This window comes from Mustela nigripes, chromosome 16, assembly GCF_022355385.1.
Source record: "Mustela nigripes isolate SB6536 chromosome 16, MUSNIG.SB6536, whole genome shotgun sequence".
NCBI lineage: Eukaryota > Metazoa > Chordata > Mammalia > Carnivora > Mustelidae > Mustela > Mustela nigripes.
Window position 1 is genome coordinate 18,381,633 of NC_081572.1, and position 20,361 is coordinate 18,401,993.

A 20,361-nucleotide genomic window follows, 5' to 3' on the forward strand; every position below is an offset into this window, starting at 1 on the left:
CGGGAGGACCACACACGGACTTCGTCAAGGCTCTGTCCCGACCTGCTGTGGGCAAAAGTCTGCCATGCTGGTTGGGGGCTCCAGAGCAGGACCCGAATTTATTCAGCAGGGTCTCTGCAACCCACCTGGGCCTGGCACACAGTAGGTCTCAATGTGGGATTCGGGAGCGCTTGGCTCATTACAGGCCGGTCCCTAACGTGCAGGGAATTGACTGAGAGCCCTTGTTCTCGGCCAGAGCAAACACTCATCTCCCTGCCCTAGTGGGTGGCAGCAGCCTGGGCCGCTTTCGGCACTGCCCTTACCCTGCTCTTCACCCACTCCGGGCCCAGCTTCTTGGTGGTGTTCCAGGGTGGGGGGTTCCCAGATCCCAGAGGGAGGAATAAGATCATGCCCCTCGAGGTCTTGGAGATCCTCAGAGAAAGGCACCTCTATAAAGGCCACTGTGATTAACCCTGTTGGAACCCATTCAGTGTTTTAATTGCCCCGCCAACGGCCTGGCTGAGCACCCACAGCTGGGTTCCCAGGGCTGGGAGCTGACAGGGCCGGGTGGGGCCAAGAGGGGCCAAGGTAGGGTAGGCGTCCCCTTCCTTCTGAGGCATACAGTAGCCATGACGTGCGGGGTGCAAGGCTGTTGACCTCCTCGGCCTCTCTGCAGCCTTCTTGTCATACAAGCCTAAGGCTACTCTCACAGCAGCCCAGCCCCAGAGATGTCCTGTGTTCTGTCTCTTGTCCTTCGCTTCCTGAGGGCAGAAAAAGGCGGCTTTGACTCCAACCCACACACGAACCCATAGGGAGCCCAGTTCAGTGCTAGGGGATTGTATCGCCACCCAGCCTTCTGGGAGCTGAGTCTGTAGGGTGATGAAGCATCCAGAAGCCATGACCCTGGTCAGGACCATGAGCCCTAAAGATCAGGGCTCAAGGGAATTGACTGGGGCATGGTTGTGCGTGCCCGGGGTATGGGGTGGTTTAGGTGTGGGAAGACCATATAGTATAGGTGGCCTCTGGCCCAGGTCTGAGCAGCATCAGCAGAGCTGGGGGATTAGCAGTGGGCAGGAGAGTTAGAAGTGCACATCTGTTCAGGTAGGAGGGCTGCTGGTGAATTAGCCCCTTCTTGCTCCTGGGCTTGGAACACAAAAGCCTTCTAGAACAGGGCCCCACTGCAACCAGCAGCCAGCTGAATGTGGAATTCTTCCAGCACTTGCTCACTTCAGCTTTGAGACTGGGATCAAGGGGATCAGCCTTTCTTTGGGAGAGTAGTACGAAGTAGTAGGGAGCCTCAGACTCATAGCCCCTTAGGGAAGGCAGGGGCTAAGGCAGGGGAGGCTGGCGGTCAGAATAGGGTCTTTAACCCACACTCCCTCCACCACGGGCTGGGGGATGAGTCCTTTCTTCCCTTTATCCCAGAAAGGAAAAACAAGGTTGGCGACTTGGTGTAATTAGGCCTTTTACAGTGCACAGGTGCCCCTTGTCCAGCTCCCATCTGAAAGGTGGCAGGGCAAAGCTACGGTGATGAGTTGCTGGGCCACACAGGAAAGCAGCATTGGATTATAACCAGCGCATAAAACAATACCCACGGGTCCAGACTGATAGGAATGTAGGACTAAGAAATGCGGGAGAATTCCAAATAATCTATAGAGGTTATTAGCTAATAATAGAATCTATCTATAATCTGTCCTTAGAGAGGGTGGGACATAACTCCTTGTTCCTTAAGTGTGGGCTGCACCCAGTGACTTCCTTCCAAAGAGGACAGTATGAAGAGGGAGAAGCAAGTTTACAGTGGAGAAACCTGACAAACGATACTTCAGCCAGGTCATCAAGGTCAACATCCATCCTTGATGTGTGATGAGACTATGCCTTCCTCTGTGGCCTCCCTTGCAAAACACAAAATCCCGCAGCTGTCAGAGCCAGGAGAAACCAGGAAAGCCTGAGGAGCTGCCAGAAGCAGGAGGAACCTAAAGAGGCCCGGAGACTAAAGGGAATGTGGGATCCTGGAGCAGAAAAAGGACGACAGGGGAGCCGCATACGTCTGAAAAAGGCATGGAGGTCGGTTCGTAGTAGTGTCCCAACAGCGGCTGGTCAGTTGTAAGCTGTGTGCATCCTAGTATGAGAGGCTAATGACAGAGGGCACTGCGTGGGGGGTATATAGGAACTCCCTGGATTATCTTTGCAATAATTCTGTCAATCTAAAACTGTCTCAAGGAAAGTTCATGAAAAGAGAGTGAAAGAGGGAAGGAAAACGAGGAGCTTGGCTCTGTCCCGGCCAGGCGCCGCCGTAGGCCAGCCGGGACAAGGAGCAGTGCGGGTGGAAAGGAGCGGGGGAGGCGAGTGGAGCAGACAGCTGCTTTAATTCCGAACAAGACGTCACAGCCCTGTCCCACCCCCGCACCTGGGAACCCTGAGCACAGGTGAGCTGGGCAGCTGCAGGCCTGGAGAGACAAAGCAGAGGGAGGTCTGAGTGTGTTCCTCCTCTAGCCAGAGGAATGGGTCACCACGACTGTGGTGTGACTCCTCAGCGGTCCAGGGAATAGGGAATAAAGGGATCAGGGTCCTCGAAAGTCAAGGTGAAGCAGGAGGGGGACACACCTCCCCTGTTGGCAGGAGGAGAAGGGATGGTGGCATCCAAGGGCTTGGAGGACAGTAGAGCAGAAGGGCCATCCTTGGGGCTGGGTTCTAGAATGCCAAAGGAAGACCCAAAGTGACAGCAGTGCAGAATCTGAGGGACGAGGGTGTTCCTGGGAAGGCGTCCAGGGGGGTAACCACAGTCCTGGGCTTTGTTGGCTGTCCCATCATGCTGGGCTTCCTCTCTCTCTGGGACCCAATCAGACACAAGCAGAGGCTCTCCTGGGTGCCGAGAGGCCGCCTGCTCAAGGCGGGGGCGCTGCCTTGGGGCAGTCCCAACTGCTGGTCCCACAGAAGAAGTCCTCAGGGAGCTCACTGAGGAGTCCATCCAGGTCATCTGCAGGGGGACATGGAGAGGGTAGACGGACTTAGTGACGACGTTAGGGTTCCAAGGGACTCGGGTCCCAAGCTCCTGACTCTCAGGGGGTTCTGGACCTGGCTGCACAGTTGGGGAGTTCCCTCCCCCTGGGCAGTGGTGACTGGGCCTGAGGCTGACTGGACTCCCGGCTTCCTTCTGCTTCCCACACATGCACACATCACAAGAGACAAGGACAAAATGCCTGGGCCTTTCTGTCAAGAAAGACGCTCCCCTTGGCCTTGGGCATGACCCTTTATCCATCCAGAGGCACAGTGCTTGACCAGAGAGGCTGCAGGGATCAGCCAATGCAACCCGCTCATTGGATGAAGGCAAAAGGCCAGAAAAAGTCATCAGACACATTCAGAATCACGGCATTCGGGAATCCCTTTCTTACCTGAAGAGCATGAGACATGGGCCCCTTCCCCTGTGGACCTTCCTGGGCGTGTGGAATGAAAGCACCTCTCCCTGACTGCAGTTCACAGCTGTAAGCTTGTGTCTGAGAACTTGGAAGCCACCTATCTCAGTCATCCCTGCTGGGACTATCCCAGTTAACAACAGCAGCTACCGCTCGCTGACCCAATGCTCCTGGCCATACCTGCTGTACTCATCCCTTTCCGAACTCACAAAGCCCTTTGGAGGGCGTGGTTCCTCTTTACCATCCCTGCTTTGACAGAATGGAGTTTAAAGCGGTCAGGTAACTGGTGGTGAGCGTCCTCAAGCTCCATCTGAGGCCAGAAGCACACGGCTCCCAACCAGGGAGCTCCAGTGTAATGGATGGGCTCAGGCAGCCCATGGGGTCAGAATTGGACACCACACCTGCAGAGGCTAGCTTCTGGCCTGGCACAGAGCTCCTGACAACCATGATGCTGCTCAAAGAAGTCCACTTGCTGGCATTCAAAAAAATTTTTTTGGTAGGACTTTTTCTTTTTTTTTAAGATTTTATTTACTTATTTTTTTAAAAGATTTTATTTATTTATTTGACTGGTATCACAAGTAGACAGAGAGGCAGGCAGAGAGAGAGGGGGAAGCAGGCTCCCTGCTGAGAAGAGAGCCCGATGTGGGGCTCAATCCCAGGACCCTGGGATCATAACCTGAGCCGAAAGCAGAGGCTTTAACCCACTGAGCCACCCAGGTACCCCAAGATTTTATTTACTTATTTGACAGACAGAGATCATAAGCAGGCAGCGAGGCAGGCCGGGGGGTGGGGGGCAGAGGCTTTAACCCACTGAGCCACCCAGGCGCCCCTAGCATTCAAAATTTAATTAAGGTGCCTGGCACTGTACTTAGGGAAGTGAGACTGGAATTTGATTGTACCAACAAAAGGTGATGGGGCGCCTGGGGGGGCTTGGTCGGTTGGGCGGCCGATTCTTGATTGTCGCTCCGGTCATGATCTTGGGGTCCTGGGGTCGAGCCACACATTTGGCCCTGCCCTCAGCCAGGACTCTGCTTGTGAGTCTCTCTCTTCCATTCCCTTTGCTCCTCCCCCGCCTCAAATGAATAAATACATCTTAAAAAATAAGAAAAACAAAAGGTGTCCCTCACTCATTACACTATGACTGTTCAGGGAAACTCGATGTTAAATGAAGGGCAATGAGCAGACTATGTGGGCCTATGAAACTGGGAATCAGAGTAAGAACTAGTGTTGGTGGGGTGCCTGGGTGGCTCAGTGGGTTAAGCCTCTGCCTTTGGCTCGGGTCATGATTCCAGAGACCTGGGATAGAGCCCCACATCAGGCTCTCTGTTCCGTGGAGAGCCTGCTTCCTCCTCTTTCTCTTCCTGCCTCTCTGCCTACTTGTGAGCTCTGTCTGTCAAATAAATAAATAAAATCTTAAAAAAAAAAAAAAAGAACTAGTGTTGGTGTCTCCCAACTCTGTCCAGCCACGGCTAGTAGCTGCCTGCTTGGCAAGTCTGTCCCTACAATGGAGATGTGACACCAGCCACAATATTCTACAGATGACTCTCCTCACTTATTTCATGAGCTCCAGTAACCTCCTGATGATGGTTTGGCTTGTCAACCAGCTTACTTATAAGGAACGAGTGCAACATCTCAGGGAAGATTCTAGCATGAGGGGTAGATACCCTTTCGTAGGCTATAGGCTATAAGTAAATTGGCTTATGTGGTTTATCCATTAGTCCAATGTGAATCTGATTAATGTGAGACACTTACCCACAATCCCATGAATTTTGGGGCTGGACAGGGTTGAATTTATGGAATCCAAAAGCTAAGGCTCACACTTGGACTGTGTACGCTCCACGTGGGTGATGCTCCCTCCCGAGGAACAAGCTGGTCATACCCTTACAGGTCTGTGTTTGGGCTTCTCAGGTCTGTTTCTTGGTGCCACCCTAACCCCATGGATGTCTGACTCCTCAGCCCTGCCTGCAGGATCTCTGAGCTTAGTCAGAATGGGGAAATCAGCTCCCAGAAGACTCAAGGTGTGGCACAGGGGTGGTGTCCATCCATCCCCTCCTTGTGGGTAACCACATGGCCTGGAAAAGGGGAGACCCGTGGATCCCACTGTATTTGTTTATGTAGCCCTAATCACACTACTATAGTTAGTTTGTGGCCTACAGCCTTGCCAAAAAAGATACCACATCTGATTTCTGGAAGATTCTGTAAGACCCAAGGATTCACAGAAGGAGGGAAGAGATGTAGCCAGATTCTCCTGGCTGCGCTATCCAAGAGGAAATAGAAGAAGAACCGCTTTTGCTCCTGGGTAGGCTGACTGCCTTACCTGCTTCTGGGAGCTCTTCCTCGAGGGATGCCCCTGTCTCTGTGTTCGGTGCTGTTCTCAAGCCTTTTCCAGACTTTGCAGTCTCATGATGGGGGCTGCCAGGGAAGCTTCCCGGGTTCTGGGGACAGAGGGCCTGGTTACTAATGTCCGTGCCCCTGACATCCCTCTGGACAGTCCCATGCCACCCGGACAACCTCAAAAGAATAGGTAGGGGCTTAGGAAAGACACGACAGAGGAGTGTGGAAGGGGCCAGTCACCGAGGGGAGGGAGCTGAAATACCAAACACCCCAAAGAGCAGGTAATTAAAAACACAAACTTTTTTGGGCGATTTTCTTTCCTAATTCTGTTGGTATCTGGTGTTTTAGGAAATCTGTATATACCAGGAACAGAGTGAAGAGGCCATTCAGAAATATGTTGAGGATTTGGCCTGGGGTTAAAAATGAGATTTTAGGGGGCGCCTGGGTGGCTCAGTCATTAAAGCATCTGCCTTTGGCTTGGGTCATGATCTCAGGGTCCTGGGATCAAACCCCACATCGGGCTTCTTGCTCAGCAGGAAGCCTGCTTTCCCTTTCCCACTCCCAAGCTTGTGTTCCTGCCCTCACTGTCTCTCTGTCAAATAAATAAATAAAATGTTAAAAAAAAAAAAAAAAAAGATGAGCTTTTATGGGTTCGGAGATTCAGCCCCATGTCACGCTCATGCACTGGGTGTGGAACCTGCTTAAGATTCTCTCTTTCTCTCTTTCCCTCACTAAAACAACAACAACAACAAACACCAAAAAAACCTTTTAAGAATCTGCACACTAGGGGCACCTGGGTGGCTCAGTGGGCTAAAGCCTCTGCCTTTGGCTCAGGTCATGATCCCAGGGTCTGGGGATAGAACCCCACATCTTGCTCTCTGCTCAGTGGGGAGCCTGCTTCCCTCTTCTCTCTCTCTGCCTGCCTCTCTGCCTGGTTGTGATCTTTCTTTGCCAAATAAATAAAATCTTAACAAAATAATAAATAAAAACAAAAAACAAACAAACAACCTTTCCTTTAAAAAAAAAAGAATCTGCACACTAGCTAATATACAGTCAGGTAATGGAAATTAGTAATTAAGCTGTTTTTTAAAAGAATATAAGCTTTTTATTATTTTTTAATTTAATTAATTAATTAATTTTTATTTGACAGAGAGAGCGAGAGATCACAAGTACGCAGAGAAGCAGGCAGAGAGAGAGGGGAAAGCAGGCTCCCCGCTGAGCAGAGAGCCTGATGCAGGGATGTGGGTCTGGATCCCAGGACCCTGAGATCATGACCTGAGCTGAAGGCAGAGGCTTAACCCACTGAGCCACCCAGGCGCCCCAGTAATTAAGCCATTGACCATCATTTGCCGTAGGGAATGGGAAAGAAGAAGAGTAAGTTTTATGTTTTGCTTTATTCTGTACCATTGCAATTTTTGTCAATGTGTATGGATAACTTGACATTTAAAAGGAAAAGAAGGATGAGGTTTTGGGAGTGGGTGATTTTTGAGAAAATGTGGAAGGTTAAGGGGAAAGATGAGGGAAATGGGAAGTACCCCACCGAGTGAAAGGTGTAACTTGAGAAGAAGTCATCAAGTCTAGAGCATTCGCTTTTTAGATGAAGCAACAGCAGGGGTGGGGACAGTACCTGCCAAGGTCAAGTTACAAATTACCAGCAGAGCGGAGACAGGAGGTCTCCCCACCCCCAGGCCAGGCCCAACAACCCAGGACCCCAGGAAGGGGGGAGGTGGCCACAGAGGGGACACCATGCGCCAGTCAAGGGCCAGCTCTGCACTCTTAACCTGGAGTGGAGCTGCCTGGAACCCTAGTCTCCCTTAGTTCCCAAAGGGGGGTGTCCCCTCCTGAGTTCTGTGCGGGTGCCCCCCACACCCAGTAGAGGTGGAGGCCAGGAGGGCAGATGCAGAGCAAGGGCTGGCTCACATGACAGGCCATAAGCAGCTCCCTACTCTCTGCCCCGCCGCCTGTAGCAGATCTGACCCTGAGTCACTTACTGAGGGCCACACCACCCCTCACCCAGGAAACCACAGCCTCGTTAGTTCTCAGGTGACTCCATCCTCCCTGGTGCTCAAGCCTGCCATCAGATCACCAAGTAGCCAGCTGCTCTAGGTCCTGTTACTGTGCCGTCTGGCAGGCGGGGGCCCTGGGAACAGGAGGATGCTGTACTGTTTTCAGAGGCATCTCTTCACCTCGGGGTAACTGGCCCCTTCACGCCTCTGCTCCCCAGGGTGAAGGAACGGAAGGTACCAGAAGATCCAGCCAGAGAGAGGCCCTGTCAGCCCCCATTCCATCCTGCTCCTCTTACCTTGGGGAAGGGCTGAGACAGCTTGAGGAAGCTCCCATCCCCGGAATCTGGGCTGTAAACACGGACCAGGTTGTTGGGCGTCACGTTGAGGTAGTGATTCCGGAGTGACGGAGAGAACACTCCAACCTTGAGCCGGGGATGGGGGAAGGTCAGTGTCCTCATGGAGCCCTAGACATGGTCAGATGCTACCCGGTCCCCGCCTGCGTCTCTCTCGCTGGCCTCGGCACCGGGGTCACACAGATGGTTTCACCCCAGCCCTGGGACCAGAGCAGAACCAAGTACTGCACCCTCCGGCCCTCACAGCACCACCCCTCATCCCCACCCACCTCCGAAGGATGGGAGCCAGGCCAAGCCCTCAGGGACCTTCTCCAGGGCGGGAAGGCTGGAGAGCAGGTCCCCGTTTGGGGTGCCCCTCACCTGCTTTAGCAGCAGCACCGAGCCAGGTTTCAGCTCACTCTGGCGGGTCTCGAGCAGCAGCCTGTGCACCGTGCCCTGCATCTCTCCTGCAAATACCACGTGGCCCATCAGGCTGGCTCAAGGGCAGCACAGGGACTGCTTTGGGCCCTGGCTGGGAAGTGGACCGCTCACTGCCTCAATTTTCCCGTCTGCAGATAGAGAGGACGACTCTTCCTCATCCCCTGAACTCAGCGAAGGCCACTCATCAGACCCGCTCAGGGCCTGACTGCTCACCTGTGGGGTCCTTGAAAACCACGCTGGCGTCCATCACGCTCCGCCTCAGGGACTTGATCATCACAGCCATGTGGGGGACCTTGTTCCTAGGAAGCTGTTTCAGGGCTGCCTGGTTACGAGGAGAGGCATTTGCTGAGCAAGCAGCATCCCACCAGTGATGTTCCCAAGTGGGCCAGGGCAACTGGAGTGGGTGGGGAGGGAGCGGGGAGTGGGTTCCGAGGACAGACATGGTGATGATCTTCCTTTTGTGGAGGGCAAAAGGGTGGTCTGAAGGCCTCATCCTGTCTCTCTAGCAGAACTGAGGCTGGCAGGGCCTTCATCTATCACTACCCCCTGCTTCCTTTCTCCAGCATGTCTCTTTATACAGAGCTCTACCTCCGTTGCCGTGGGCATGTGTCCTCACATGAGGCAGCTTGAAGAGTAGCAGTGTGCTCACCCCATCTCATCCAGGACCTGGACACGCAGAGACATACCCATACCCCACTTTCACCTTCCACCTATGCCCAGTAGTAGTGAAATGCTGGGTGAGGAGAAGATACAACCAAAGGGACTCCATGTAGCTGCTTGGAGATAGGCCTGGGGTGAGAGGGAGCAAAAGGACAGCCCCCTTTCCTAAGGTGGAGGAGGACAGCAGGTTGGTAGAAAGGGTAGAAATGGTCTTTCTTGGGGTGCCTGGGTGGCTCATTTGTTAAGCGTCTGCCTTGGGCTCAGGTCATGATCCCAGGGTCCTGGAATTAGGCCCTGCACTGGGCTCCCTGCTCAGCGGGAAGCCTGTTTTTTCCCTCTCTGCTCCCCCTGCTCTTGCTGTCACTCTCGCTGTCAAATAAATAAATAAAATCTTTAAAAAAAAGAAAGGAAAAGAAATGGTCTTTCTTGCACAGCTCAGCACCCAGTATCCTTACCTTCCGCAGCACCATGACAATGCTATAGGCACAGAGGAAGCAGGTGGGGTCTCTCTCGTCTAAGCCCAGAGAAGACTTCATGGCCAGCCACGGCCCTCGCCCAAAGTCCTCCTCTGCTGATGCCTGGGAACTGGTAACAATCTGGTACCACAGAGCAAAGGGGGCCTATGTGAGTGGATCCACTCCCTTCTGACCTTGACTGAGACAGGATGGGGGGCTGGGAGGGAAGGTCGAATTCCCTGCAGCATGGTAACCAGTCTCTTCTTCTCCCACGTCACAAAATGGTATGAGAGATTTTGCTGCATAGCATATCTTTCACTAAGCAGCAATACCAAAGGTTTATTTTATTTTATATCAGGTCCTAACTTTGGTTGCACTGAAGCAAAAGGCTATGTCACTTGTGTAACAGACTCGAGAAGTATTGGGGCCGGTGAGCCCCCGCCCCCACATTGACAGGTTTCCAGAGTGCCTTAGCCATTTTGAAACCAGTCACATTTTTATTTGGGCTGCCTCTGGCTTAACTATTAATCTTCTTACATTAAAAAATGCTTTGGGGCGCCTGGGTGGCTCAGTCGATTGAGCGTCTGACTCTTGGTTTCTGCTCGGGTTGTGGGACTGAGCCCAGTGCTGGGCTCTGCACTCAGTGAAGAGTCTGCTAGTCCCTCTCCCTCTGCCCTCCCCCAAATAAATAAATAAAAAGTCTTTAAAAAAGAAAATGTTTTGTAACCAGATGGATCTGTGGATGGGCAGCAAAGAGAATTAAAAGCAAAAGTGGGTCTGAGGGTAGAGCAGGTCAACCAGAACCCCGGTGAGGAGGGAAGATGGGTCTCACCCCCGCAAAAGGAACCCACTGGAGGCCAGACGAAGGCAGATCCTTCCCAGCTCAATTCCCAGAAACCTGCGAGGAGGGTTCCCGAGACACAATTTCCTAATACTTGTGACACTGCCCTCCTCTGAGGGAAGATGGGAGTTAGCTGGGCCTTTCTTTCTTAGGTGAGAGAGAAGACTGGACGCGTGACATGGGTCAGCATCAGGACAGGCTTCATCTTCGGCTAGTAAAACCACCACATCCCCAAACGGCCTTCCCCATGTGCCTCTGGTGTGGGAGCCCCGGAACAGGCCTAGTACCCCAGACTCTGCTTCTCAACTCCTGAAACCCACAGGGGTGTCCCTCACCCTTAAACAACGCCCAGAAAGTCAGCATATGCGTGGAACTAGTTACCTCTGTCCGGAATTTAGCCAGAGCACCATGAGTTGGAGTCTGGGGTGTGGAAACCATGATCTCCTCCAGATGCTTCCCGCTGAGCTACAAGGGGAGAGAGAAGGGGAAGGCGGGAGCATGAGCGGCAGCTGTTACTTACAAGTACAGCTTCTTGTCTGGGTTACATAATGAGTTCAGGAAACTATCAGGGACAATTAACACATATCACAGCTCTCCTAACGAAGTCTCAGGAGCCTTGCTGGCAGCTCAAAAAAGATGCTTTGGGGATTGTTTGGGGAATGTGAGGAAGCTGGAGCTGGCCCAGGAGCAAAACCCAGGGCTTCCTGAAGGAGCCAATGACCCGGATAGGGAGGCCTGGGATAGGCACAGAGGCAGCTTTCCCCAAGTCCCTTCTCAGGGACCTAACCCTTCCCCGCAGGGATCCAGCCCAGGAGGAATGTGGATGGCCTCCTTGGATTTCCCTTAAAGTGCCAGCGAAGGGCAAGGAATGGGCAGAAATGATTTGAACCAGCCTTAAAATGAGAGGAAAGAGTGCACCAATCACAACCAGACCAGACGCTCAGGGTCCCTTTATCTAGGATCTGATCCAAGATGGTTTGACGGAAACTGTCCCTCCACCACCACTGACTCCAAATGGTCGGCATAGCACAGCTTCCCCCTGCTGACTCCACACGTCCGCCACAGTGGCCCGTTCCGTGTACCTCTGACAGCATCCTGCCCTCCTGCCTCTGGGCCTTTGCACATTCTCTTCCCTGTCTTCCCACTGCTGAGATGTCTCCCAGAGCACAGCTTTCCTACACGCACCTGTCCATCCACCTCCTACCTGACCCTCCAAAGCCCACTCAATCACCCCAAGGAGCCCAGAGTCTCCGCAGCACCCAGGGACACTCTGCATTTTACGTATCACCGCTCGTTTACATCTGCTGCTTCTGCTGTGCTGTGGACAACTTGGGATGGGAGCCATGCCCATCTTAACCTCTGTGTTCTCAGCTCCAAATTAGCAAATATAAGTGAGTGGCTCTTACTGCCCCAGTGCTAGCAAACAGTAGGTGCTCAACAAAGGAAAGGCGTGAGGTTCTCAGAGCCCGGAGCGCCTCTCTCACCTGCGGTATTCAGTTCTTCCTTCCCACTTCTTTTAACTTCTTCTGAAGCTCTGGAAACCCTCTCTCCACACTTCATTCCCTCCTCCCCCACTCCCCACCCCCCATGTCTGGGACAACTGTCCCTCACCTGGTGAGGCAGGACCCCAGCCGGGCCAGGGAAGCGCCGTGTTTTGGGGCTGGTGGGCTGCTGGGGTGTCCGGTGGGCAGCAGTGACCAGCCGCACCAGGTGGTTGGTGACGATGGGTGTCTGCAGAGCTGCCTGGGGAACCGGGAAGGAATGGGAGCTCTTTGGGGTGCTGAGAGGACACCTGACAGAAGACACTGGTGCTCTGGGTCGTAAGGGGCTCTGAGGAAACGATCCAGAGATAGTCTTTGAGGGAGCAGAGCACATGGAGTTGGGAGTCCGTGGCCTGGGACAATGAGATTTGCCAGGTATGGAGGCGTCTGGACACTGGAATGAGTGACCAGGAAAACGGTTTTGAGGGCAGCTCTGAACAGGCCCGCCAGCTGCTTGGAGAGGCTGTGGTGCCTGAAGAAGGGGGCCCCTCCGACAGGCTTCCAAGCGGGGCTGCTGAACAGGAATGGGAAAGTCACTGGTGGCAGCCGATCTCGCATGGGGCTCTGGAGTCCTGCAGTGGACAACAGGCTCTGGAGGCTCACCATGGGCTGACAGGACACTAGTCATATTGGGGGCAGGCACAGGCCCCTTCAGGCAAGACCCACTCAGCTCAGTGACCCGGGCCTTTTTAGCCACTGCTGAGTCCTCCTGATGCCATGTGGCCAAGATTCCTGGGGCCTCACTGCTGCCTCCAAGGTCCAGGTCCATGCTTGCGAGGACCTTATCAAATTCATCTTGTTCAGGCCCCTCGAAGCCTCCAGTTACCGGCTGCTGGCTCTCAAACCTGAGCAGGGAGTGGGAGGCAGAGGTCTGGTGTCTAGGTGGCACTTTGAGCACTTCTGCCAGTGCCACGCGTCTCTGATGGCCAGTCCAGCTGCTGGAAGTTGGGATAGGCCTTAGGGAGGCTGTTCCTACAGAAGGTGGACCCCTGATGGCCGCGGGCATGCTGGAGGTAGAAAGGCGGAGTCCCAGGGCTGATGGGCCCAAAGCCTCTGAAGGAGCAATGGGGCCGGATGGCAGCTGCCCGGGAGACTGTGCCTGCCCGGAGTCCCGTGGGCTGGAAGAGGAGGGTCTCAGGCACCCAGCCTTCACAGACCGAGAGCCAGCAAGCCGATTCTCTGCATCCTCCACGGCAGACAAGAAGTCCTACAAAGAAGCAAAGATGGTGGGTCTTGGCATCCGGACATCAAGAAACACTCTGCTTTTACTGTTCCAGGTATGCAGTAGGTACATGGAAGCAGATACATGGAAGTAGGAAACCAAGGCATGAAAGGCCGTGGTGGGGTCTTTTACCACCTTTGACCTTGCCCATGAGCCCACTTCCAGACTTTTTAAAAAGATTTTACTATTATTTTTTAAAGTAATGTCTACATGCATTATGGGACTCAAACTTGTGATCCCAAGATCGAGAGTCGCATGCTCCATGGAATGAGCCAGCCAGGCGCCCCACCACCCCCAGACTTCTACCAGAACCATCCAGGGGCGCCTGGCTGGCTCAGTGGATGGAGCATGTGACTCCTGATCTTGGGGTCGTGAGTTCAAGTCCCACGTTGCATGTAGAGATTACTTAAAAATAAAACCTTTAGCACTGTATGTTAACTAACTGGAAGTTATTTTATTTATTTTTTAAAGATTCCATTCATTTATTTGAGAGATAGAGAGCATGAGCTGGAGCAAGGGTGGGTAGAGAGAGATGTAGACTCCCTGCTGAGCCAGGAGACCAATGTGACTCCAGGATCACAACCCGAGCTGAGGGCAGATGCCTAACCAACTGAGCCACCCAGGTTCCCCACTAACTAGAACTTAAATAACTATATGAAGAGGGGCGCCTGGGTGGCTCAGTCAGTTAAGCGTCTGACTCTTGATTTTGGCTCATGTCATGATCTCAGGGTTGTGAGATCGAGCCCTGCATTAGGCTCCACGCTCAGCATGGAGTCTGCTTGAGATTCCTTCTCTCTCCCTCTACCCCTCCCCTCTCTAAAAATAAATAAACTAATTAATTAATTAAAATTTTGAAGAAAAAAGTCTTAAAAAAAATTCTAAGGCTAAGTTTACAGGTAGCTTCTCTTGGGGGGTGGGGGAGCAGTGGTATTCAGGGGAGTAGGCAGAAGCAAACATACCAGGCACCAAGGAATCGAATCACCCAAGATTACACACCCATCTCAAGGAAATAAGTTTTCTGGTGTCCAGCCTGTGCAACAGGGGTCTCTCCAGCTGGTCATGCTGCCTGTCCTCAGCCCACTCCTCTCCCCCTGCCCCAAGACACACACACACACACACACACACACACACACACACAACCTTCAGTAAGCCGAAGAGGCCTTGGATCCAGCAAAATAGGCAGACGTTAAATATAGCTTTTCAGGCAGGTTAAATTAAGTATGGATTCCAGTTGGGAAGCAAGGTGAGATTGACACCTTCGAGAGCAACAGACCTGTTCTGAGGGTGTTTTTGAGTCAGAACTGCTGATTTAACTGACAGGAAGGTCCCCTCCACCCCCATCCTTTGGTGCTGCATTGGATTGTCTGGGCCAGAGAAGGGTTTTTCCCTGCTTTGTGTATTGTCAGGAGAATGGCATACCCCAGCGGGACTGCCATGGGGTTTAGCAATAACAATATTAGAATTACAGCAGCAGTGAAATCCTGACAATCCTTTTCTCCTAAAGAGCTTAGACATGATGTCATCTGCCTGAGGAAGGAGGAAAGGGGCTGTTCTTAGAACAGAAACTTGAACTGTCAGAGTCCTTCACTCTTTTTTTTTTTTTTTTAAAGTAATCTCTATGCCTAACATGGGGCTCGAACTCAAGACCCCGGGATCAAGAGCCAACATGCTCCACTGAGCCAGCCAGGTACCACAGAGACCTTCACTCTTAATCCCATTGCCAGCCCCACAGTCCTCTCATCACCTGGTAAGACCCGAAAGGGACACTTAGCAGTCACTTTTTCAGCCTGTAATTACACATCTCCAAAGCTGAAAGACAAAGACAGGGACACATCTCCTCAACAAAGCTGGCAATTTTGAATTTTTTGTAAAAGCAAAATTCAAGTCCCCAAGTGATGACAAAAACATCTTACAATTTGAAATGGCACTGGGTGCCGGGGACCCCATACACATTTTACCGGAATTCTCTCAATGAATTTTCACGATGGTCCTAATAAGTGTTATTATTATTCCCATTTTATGGATGCAGAAATGGAGACTCAGAAGTTAAATAACTTCACAGAACTAGGACTAGAAGCCATATGTGTCCCTGTCACTATGTCTTAGGGCCTCAATGAATGAGACAAGCCAGAGACCGGTTTTTAAGAGGTCTAAGGAAGGTCTGTCTTCGCTTTCAAACCTTAGGTTCCAAAAGCCTCAAAGGAAGAGGAGTGCGGGGCTTGGGCTGCCAGAAGGGTCCCCGGTGCAGCATTCATCACCCGGCTAGGTACAAATGGGGCATCTTGACAAATCCTAAATTCGATTTTTAAAGCACAGTGCTGGGAGACAAAAAGTAAGTTTGAAAGGTTTGTTATTGATAAAAGAAAGCAATTCTACTCTATAAATATAGTTTAGTATCTATGTATGTCAGCCTAGAATCAGGAGGCCAAGACCTCACCCTGGTTGTTGGTGGTGTGTTCTTAAACAGGTTATTTTACCTCTTTTGCATTTTGCCTGCTTAAATCTTGCCTCTTTCTGAAAAGGGTTTCAGGTAGCGATTTGGGGCCTCCCAGACCAAACTATATCCTTTGGATCTGAGCGGGAAGAGAGCTGCAGGGAGTGCTAGCTAGTTCAGTGATCTCTGACTATACCCCGAGATTAGAAACAGCCCTGCTTGGGCCTATCCCCAGAAATTCCGATTTAATTGGTGTGTGGAAAGGCCTCAGCAGGGGTGATTCTGACGTGCCAGCTTCTGATACAGTCTAATCCCTCATCTTCTGAGCAAGAGGGAAGAGTATTTGAGGCAGAAGAACATCCCTCCTATTATAGAAGAGAAAACAGAAGGCCAGAGAATGAAGTAATTTGCCCTGGCTCATGTAGCGACTTGGTGACCCCAAGCCTCCTGCTATCCACTAACTGTGTTGTCTGTGGCTCTCCATAAACTTTCTTCCCACCTCAAGTATGCCATCATAAAGGTGAACTGAATCATCCACATGACACAGCTTCCAGGCAAGGGCCCTAGTAATTTAAAGGTATGTCAATTAGGCAGCTCACATCTCTGTTTTTCTGTCTCTAAAACAGTTAAGTAGGTTGTTTACATGTCTCATCTTCTCTCAGCCTCTCACAGACAAAAAAGCTATACATGTCAAGTAAAAGGAGGCTGGGGCAGACTGCTTCAAAATGTTCTGGGTCTGGGTGTTGACAACTCAAGACGTCCTCTGCTATCTCTGATCACCAACACTTCCTTACCTCATCTTCAAACTCCTCTTCCACAGTAAACAGCTTCTGCAAACTGCATGCCTGAAAGGAAAACAAAGCAATTGAGGTTGGAGGAGAGATACTGCTTACAAGTACATTCTGTCCTCACTACGCTTCTTTCCAATTCTAACAAGACCATCGGGTGTACTGTTTTTTGTTTTTGTTTTTTTCCCCCTAGTGTTGAGGGAGGAATAAGGGATGAGGAAGGAAGAGATGGGATTTACTTAAAGATTTAGAGGATTCAAAAATAAACAAACAAACAAACAAAAAAGATTTAGAGGATTCAGGGTCGCCTGGGTGGCTCAGTGGGTTAAGCCTCTGCTTTTGGGCTTTGGGCTCAGGTCATGATCTTGGGGTCCTGGGATCAAGCCCCACAGCGGGCTCTCTGCTCAGCAGGGAGCCTGCTTCCCCTTCTCTCTGCCTGCCTCTCTGCCTGTCAAATAAATAAAATGTTAAAAAAAAAAAAAAAGATTTAGAGGATTTGGAATCCTTTCTTGCAAAATAATCCACTCGGGTCCATCTGTATTCACCTTGGAAGAGGGAGGAAGAGGCAAGGGGAAGGCTTAAAAGGGTGCATGGGTCATTCTTTAGCCTCAGCACTGGGCACATGGGCTGAAGGATTTTGCAACATCCCAAAAAGTTGGCCTGGGGAACCTATGTGAAACGTCAGAGAGGCTACCATAAATCCAAGCATGCCCAGTACAGTGGCCTTGTTTCTGAAGCAAGTGGTTTCCTTCTATCTAATCCCACGCACCAAAGCCAGCGTCCCAAGAGGGTTGGATGCCCCGGTCCAGAGCTCCTTCTTTCTAGGCAGCAGGGCTGCTGTGGGCAGTTCTTAGACGTGTCAAGCCCAGCGCGGCGGGCTGTGCCTACCCCCGCCCCCCGTTGCCAGAGCAGCAAGAGCTATAGTGACACACACCCCCGCAACCCAGTGCCCAAGGATCAGGAGGTACGGGGTTGGGGGGGAAGGGGGTCGGTTCTGGGGCCGTGACGTTCGGGCACACCGAGAACCACGAGCAGTTCTCCAAGAAGAGAGGTAAGAGCAGCAGGAGGGAAGCAGGCCCAGAGGGAGGTGCGTGGAGAGAACCTTCCCAGGGTCTCCAGGCAAGCCCTGACTAGAGCCCAGGTGTTCCGAGGCCACCAAGCTCTGACCCAAACCTAACCCGGTAGTGCGGCAGTTCCACCGCCTGGGGCGCGGCATTACCATGGCGACGGCGGGCGGCCTCTGACCCCGGGCGGGGAGAGTGTTTGTTTTGTCGGGCAGGCCCCCCACTCGAGGGGTCGCCGGGGCCTCGGACTTGTCCCGGGCGGGACAGTCGGAGTCCGGACTTGCGGGGTCTCTGGAGCGAGGTCGGAAAGTCACGACTCTGAGACTCGGGCGGGGGCCGAGAGGGGGTCGCCGGAAAGCCGGGGGCTGAAGCCCGTGGCTGCTTTCGAAGTGGCCGCCACTCCGGCGTCTCCGCCTCTTAAAGGGGCGGGCCTATTTCTATCCCGCCGACGCAAAGACTCTTCTTCCTCTGTCTTCCGCCTCGGCCTTAAAGGGAAATGAGTGGGCTCTCGGTCGCCCCCCAGCGGCCCCTCGGGCCAGGTTGGTTGGTTCAACAGGAGTTCTGGGACCGCAGGTTGGGTCCCCAGTTCCGTCCATCCTCCTCTACAGAGTTAAGCACACTAGGGACGGGGTCCTGGAGCATAACTCTCATTCACATTAGAATCCGCCCCACTGGCTGTTTGTTCATCTATCCACCCATACTTGCAACACATATATTAAGCAAAGATGTTCTTGGTCTTGTTCTTTTTAACCCTTAATATTTCAACTTAGATCTCAGATCTTCCCTGTCACTTCTCAAGTAACATCCCTCCCCCATCCAACACTCTGTTCCCTTCTCAGCGCTTTCCATAATTTATAACTGTCATGATATACATCTTTATTGCGTGTCCTCCTCCCTAAAATACGAGCTCCTGGGGTTCAGCACAAAAAGCAAACAAACAAACAAAAATGAGCTTCATGAAGGCAGGGACTTTGTCTGGCTTGTTCAACTTTGTGTCCCCAGCACTTAGCACAAGGCTCAACAGAATTATTGGAGGAGGGGCGCCTGGGTGGCTCAGTGGGTTAAGCCGCTGCCTTCAGCTCTGGTCATGATCTCGGGGTTCTAGGATCGAGTCCCGCATCGGGCTCTCTGCTCTCTGCTGGGCGGGGAGCCTGCTTCCCTCTCTCTCTCTCTCTCTCTGCCTGCCTCTCTGTCTACTTGTGATCTATCTCTGTCAAATAGATAAATAAAAATAAAAATATTAAAAAAAAAGAATTATTGGAGGAATTCTACAATGACTGCCGTGTATCTGGCATAGTACATAACACTGAGGATAGAGAAACTTAAGACTCCTTGTGCCCTCAGCTTTACAACTTAGGGAGACAGGTCAAAAGGTAGTCTAGGCTAGTTGTGCAGAGAGATGGGCAGGGATGCTGTGGGCTGGCAAAGCTAGCCTTCATGAGCCAGCCCTCAGTCCTTCCTCTGTTCTTCTTCTTGCTTGTCACTATAAAGCTAGTTGGAGAGAGCTTAGGGCTGCATAATTTTGAGGACTCAAAAGACAGGAGGAAGGTAGCTGCCTCAAGTTCTTAATGATCTGATCTGAGCCAACCTTGGATCGTCCCCAGGGTGGCCTGGCCTGGCCTCTCCTCTGGGCAAGCATCATAGCTTCTTGGGGACCAGTTTACCTGTCCCACATCAGAATGGAAGCCAGAATTGTGATGGGAGATGGAAGCTGGACCCCTGCAACTCTCACCCAAGTTAGAAATTCCCTCACAGCCTCTGTGCTTCTTCTGAGCTGGGTACAAAATCCCAAGTATCCCACTTACAGACCTCCTCTTCCTAAGTGCAGCTCATTCTGCTCAGCTATGGATAGCCCTGGAGACCCATTTGGGGTCCTGGGGCATCTGGGCTCTGCCAGCTCCAGCTGAAGGGAGATCACAGAGCCCAAAAGACCAAGAGGGCTAAGAGCAACTCCTACCCACCCTGAAGTCTGCAGCTTCCAATTTTAACCACTACCTGATTTTGTCTTCACAAAGGTCCCAGGAAGAATGGGGGGGGGGGCATGGTATTATTTTACAGATTAGGAAACTGAGGCCCAGGAGGTAAGAGAGCCCATCAGGGCCACACAGTCCCTCAGTGGTAGATCTTCTAATGGGAAATCCTGTTTTCTCCTCCATCACTTTTCTAAGTTCAATGAATTTGACATCTATGGCCCCCACCTCCTGTTAGAGCTTGGATGGGGGGTGGGGGAGGTGGTCAGAGATAATGGAAAATGTGGACCTGAGACATTTTAGAGAGGAGCTGGCAGGACACAGTGAAGAGGTGGTCTGTGATTTTAGAGCTGGGAAGGACCCCCATGCTGAAGGGTCCCCTTTCCCCCAAATCAAACGTCTTCTCCCCAGCGCTGTCATCTTATGGTCAAGGCAAGAACTGGGTCTCCATGGTGATGGTGCCTATGTCCTCTTCTCTCTCCTCTTTTTTTTTTTTTTTAAAGATTTTATTCATTTATTTGGGAGTGAGAGAGAAAGAGAGAGAGAGAGCACAGGCAAGCAGAGGGGAGGAGCAGAGGGAGAAGCAGACTCCCTGATGAGCAAGGAGACTGCCAGGGGTTTTGATCCCAGGACCCTGAGAACATGACCTGAGCCTGATCATGACCTGAGCCCACACTTAACTAACTGAACCACCCAGGCTCCCCTTCCTCCTCTTAGAAGAGAGGTTAATGTTAAACTCTAAGAACCAGGCTTGAGGATAATGGAAACTCAAGCCAAAAAGGAAGAGGTGGGTTCTGGAAAAGGGCAAAATGGGTGCCAGGTCTCAGGCTGGCACTAGACGACACCAGATCCCCAGCTATGAAGTGGGATACAAGGAGAAT

The 20,361-nt window shown here is 52.0% G+C and overlaps 1 protein-coding gene across 1 annotated transcript; it reads right to left on the bottom strand.

The window, feature by feature from the left end:
• Positions 1 to 2,370: 2,370 nt before the first annotated feature.
• HROB (homologous recombination factor with OB-fold) lies at positions 2,371 to 17,921 on the bottom strand. The gene is made up of 10 exons (XM_059378525.1): positions 17,666 to 17,921; positions 16,453 to 16,503; positions 12,073 to 13,209; positions 10,843 to 10,926; positions 9,621 to 9,761; positions 8,719 to 8,827; positions 8,446 to 8,531; positions 8,029 to 8,154; positions 5,710 to 5,827; positions 2,371 to 2,956 (listed from the first exon to the last, which is right to left on the bottom strand). The coding sequence occupies exons 1-10, from the start codon at positions 17,666 to 17,668 to the stop codon at positions 2,865 to 2,867; spliced, it is 1,947 nt and encodes a 648-aa protein (XP_059234508.1). The 5' UTR covers positions 17,669 to 17,921; the 3' UTR covers positions 2,371 to 2,864.
• Positions 17,922 to 20,361: the final 2,440 nt, after the last annotated feature.

Bases quoted from the DNA above. Each gene is read 5' to 3' on its own strand.
- HROB (XM_059378525.1), bottom strand. The intron at 10,927-12,072 runs GTGAGGGACAGT...CTCCCCTTGTAG, and splicing joins CTGGGGTCCTGCCTCACCAG to CTCAGCGGGAAGCATCTGGA. The intron at 9,762-10,842 runs GTAACTAGTTCC...CTGTGGTACCAG, and splicing joins TGGCTAAATTCCGGACAGAG to ATTGTTACCAGTTCCCAGGC.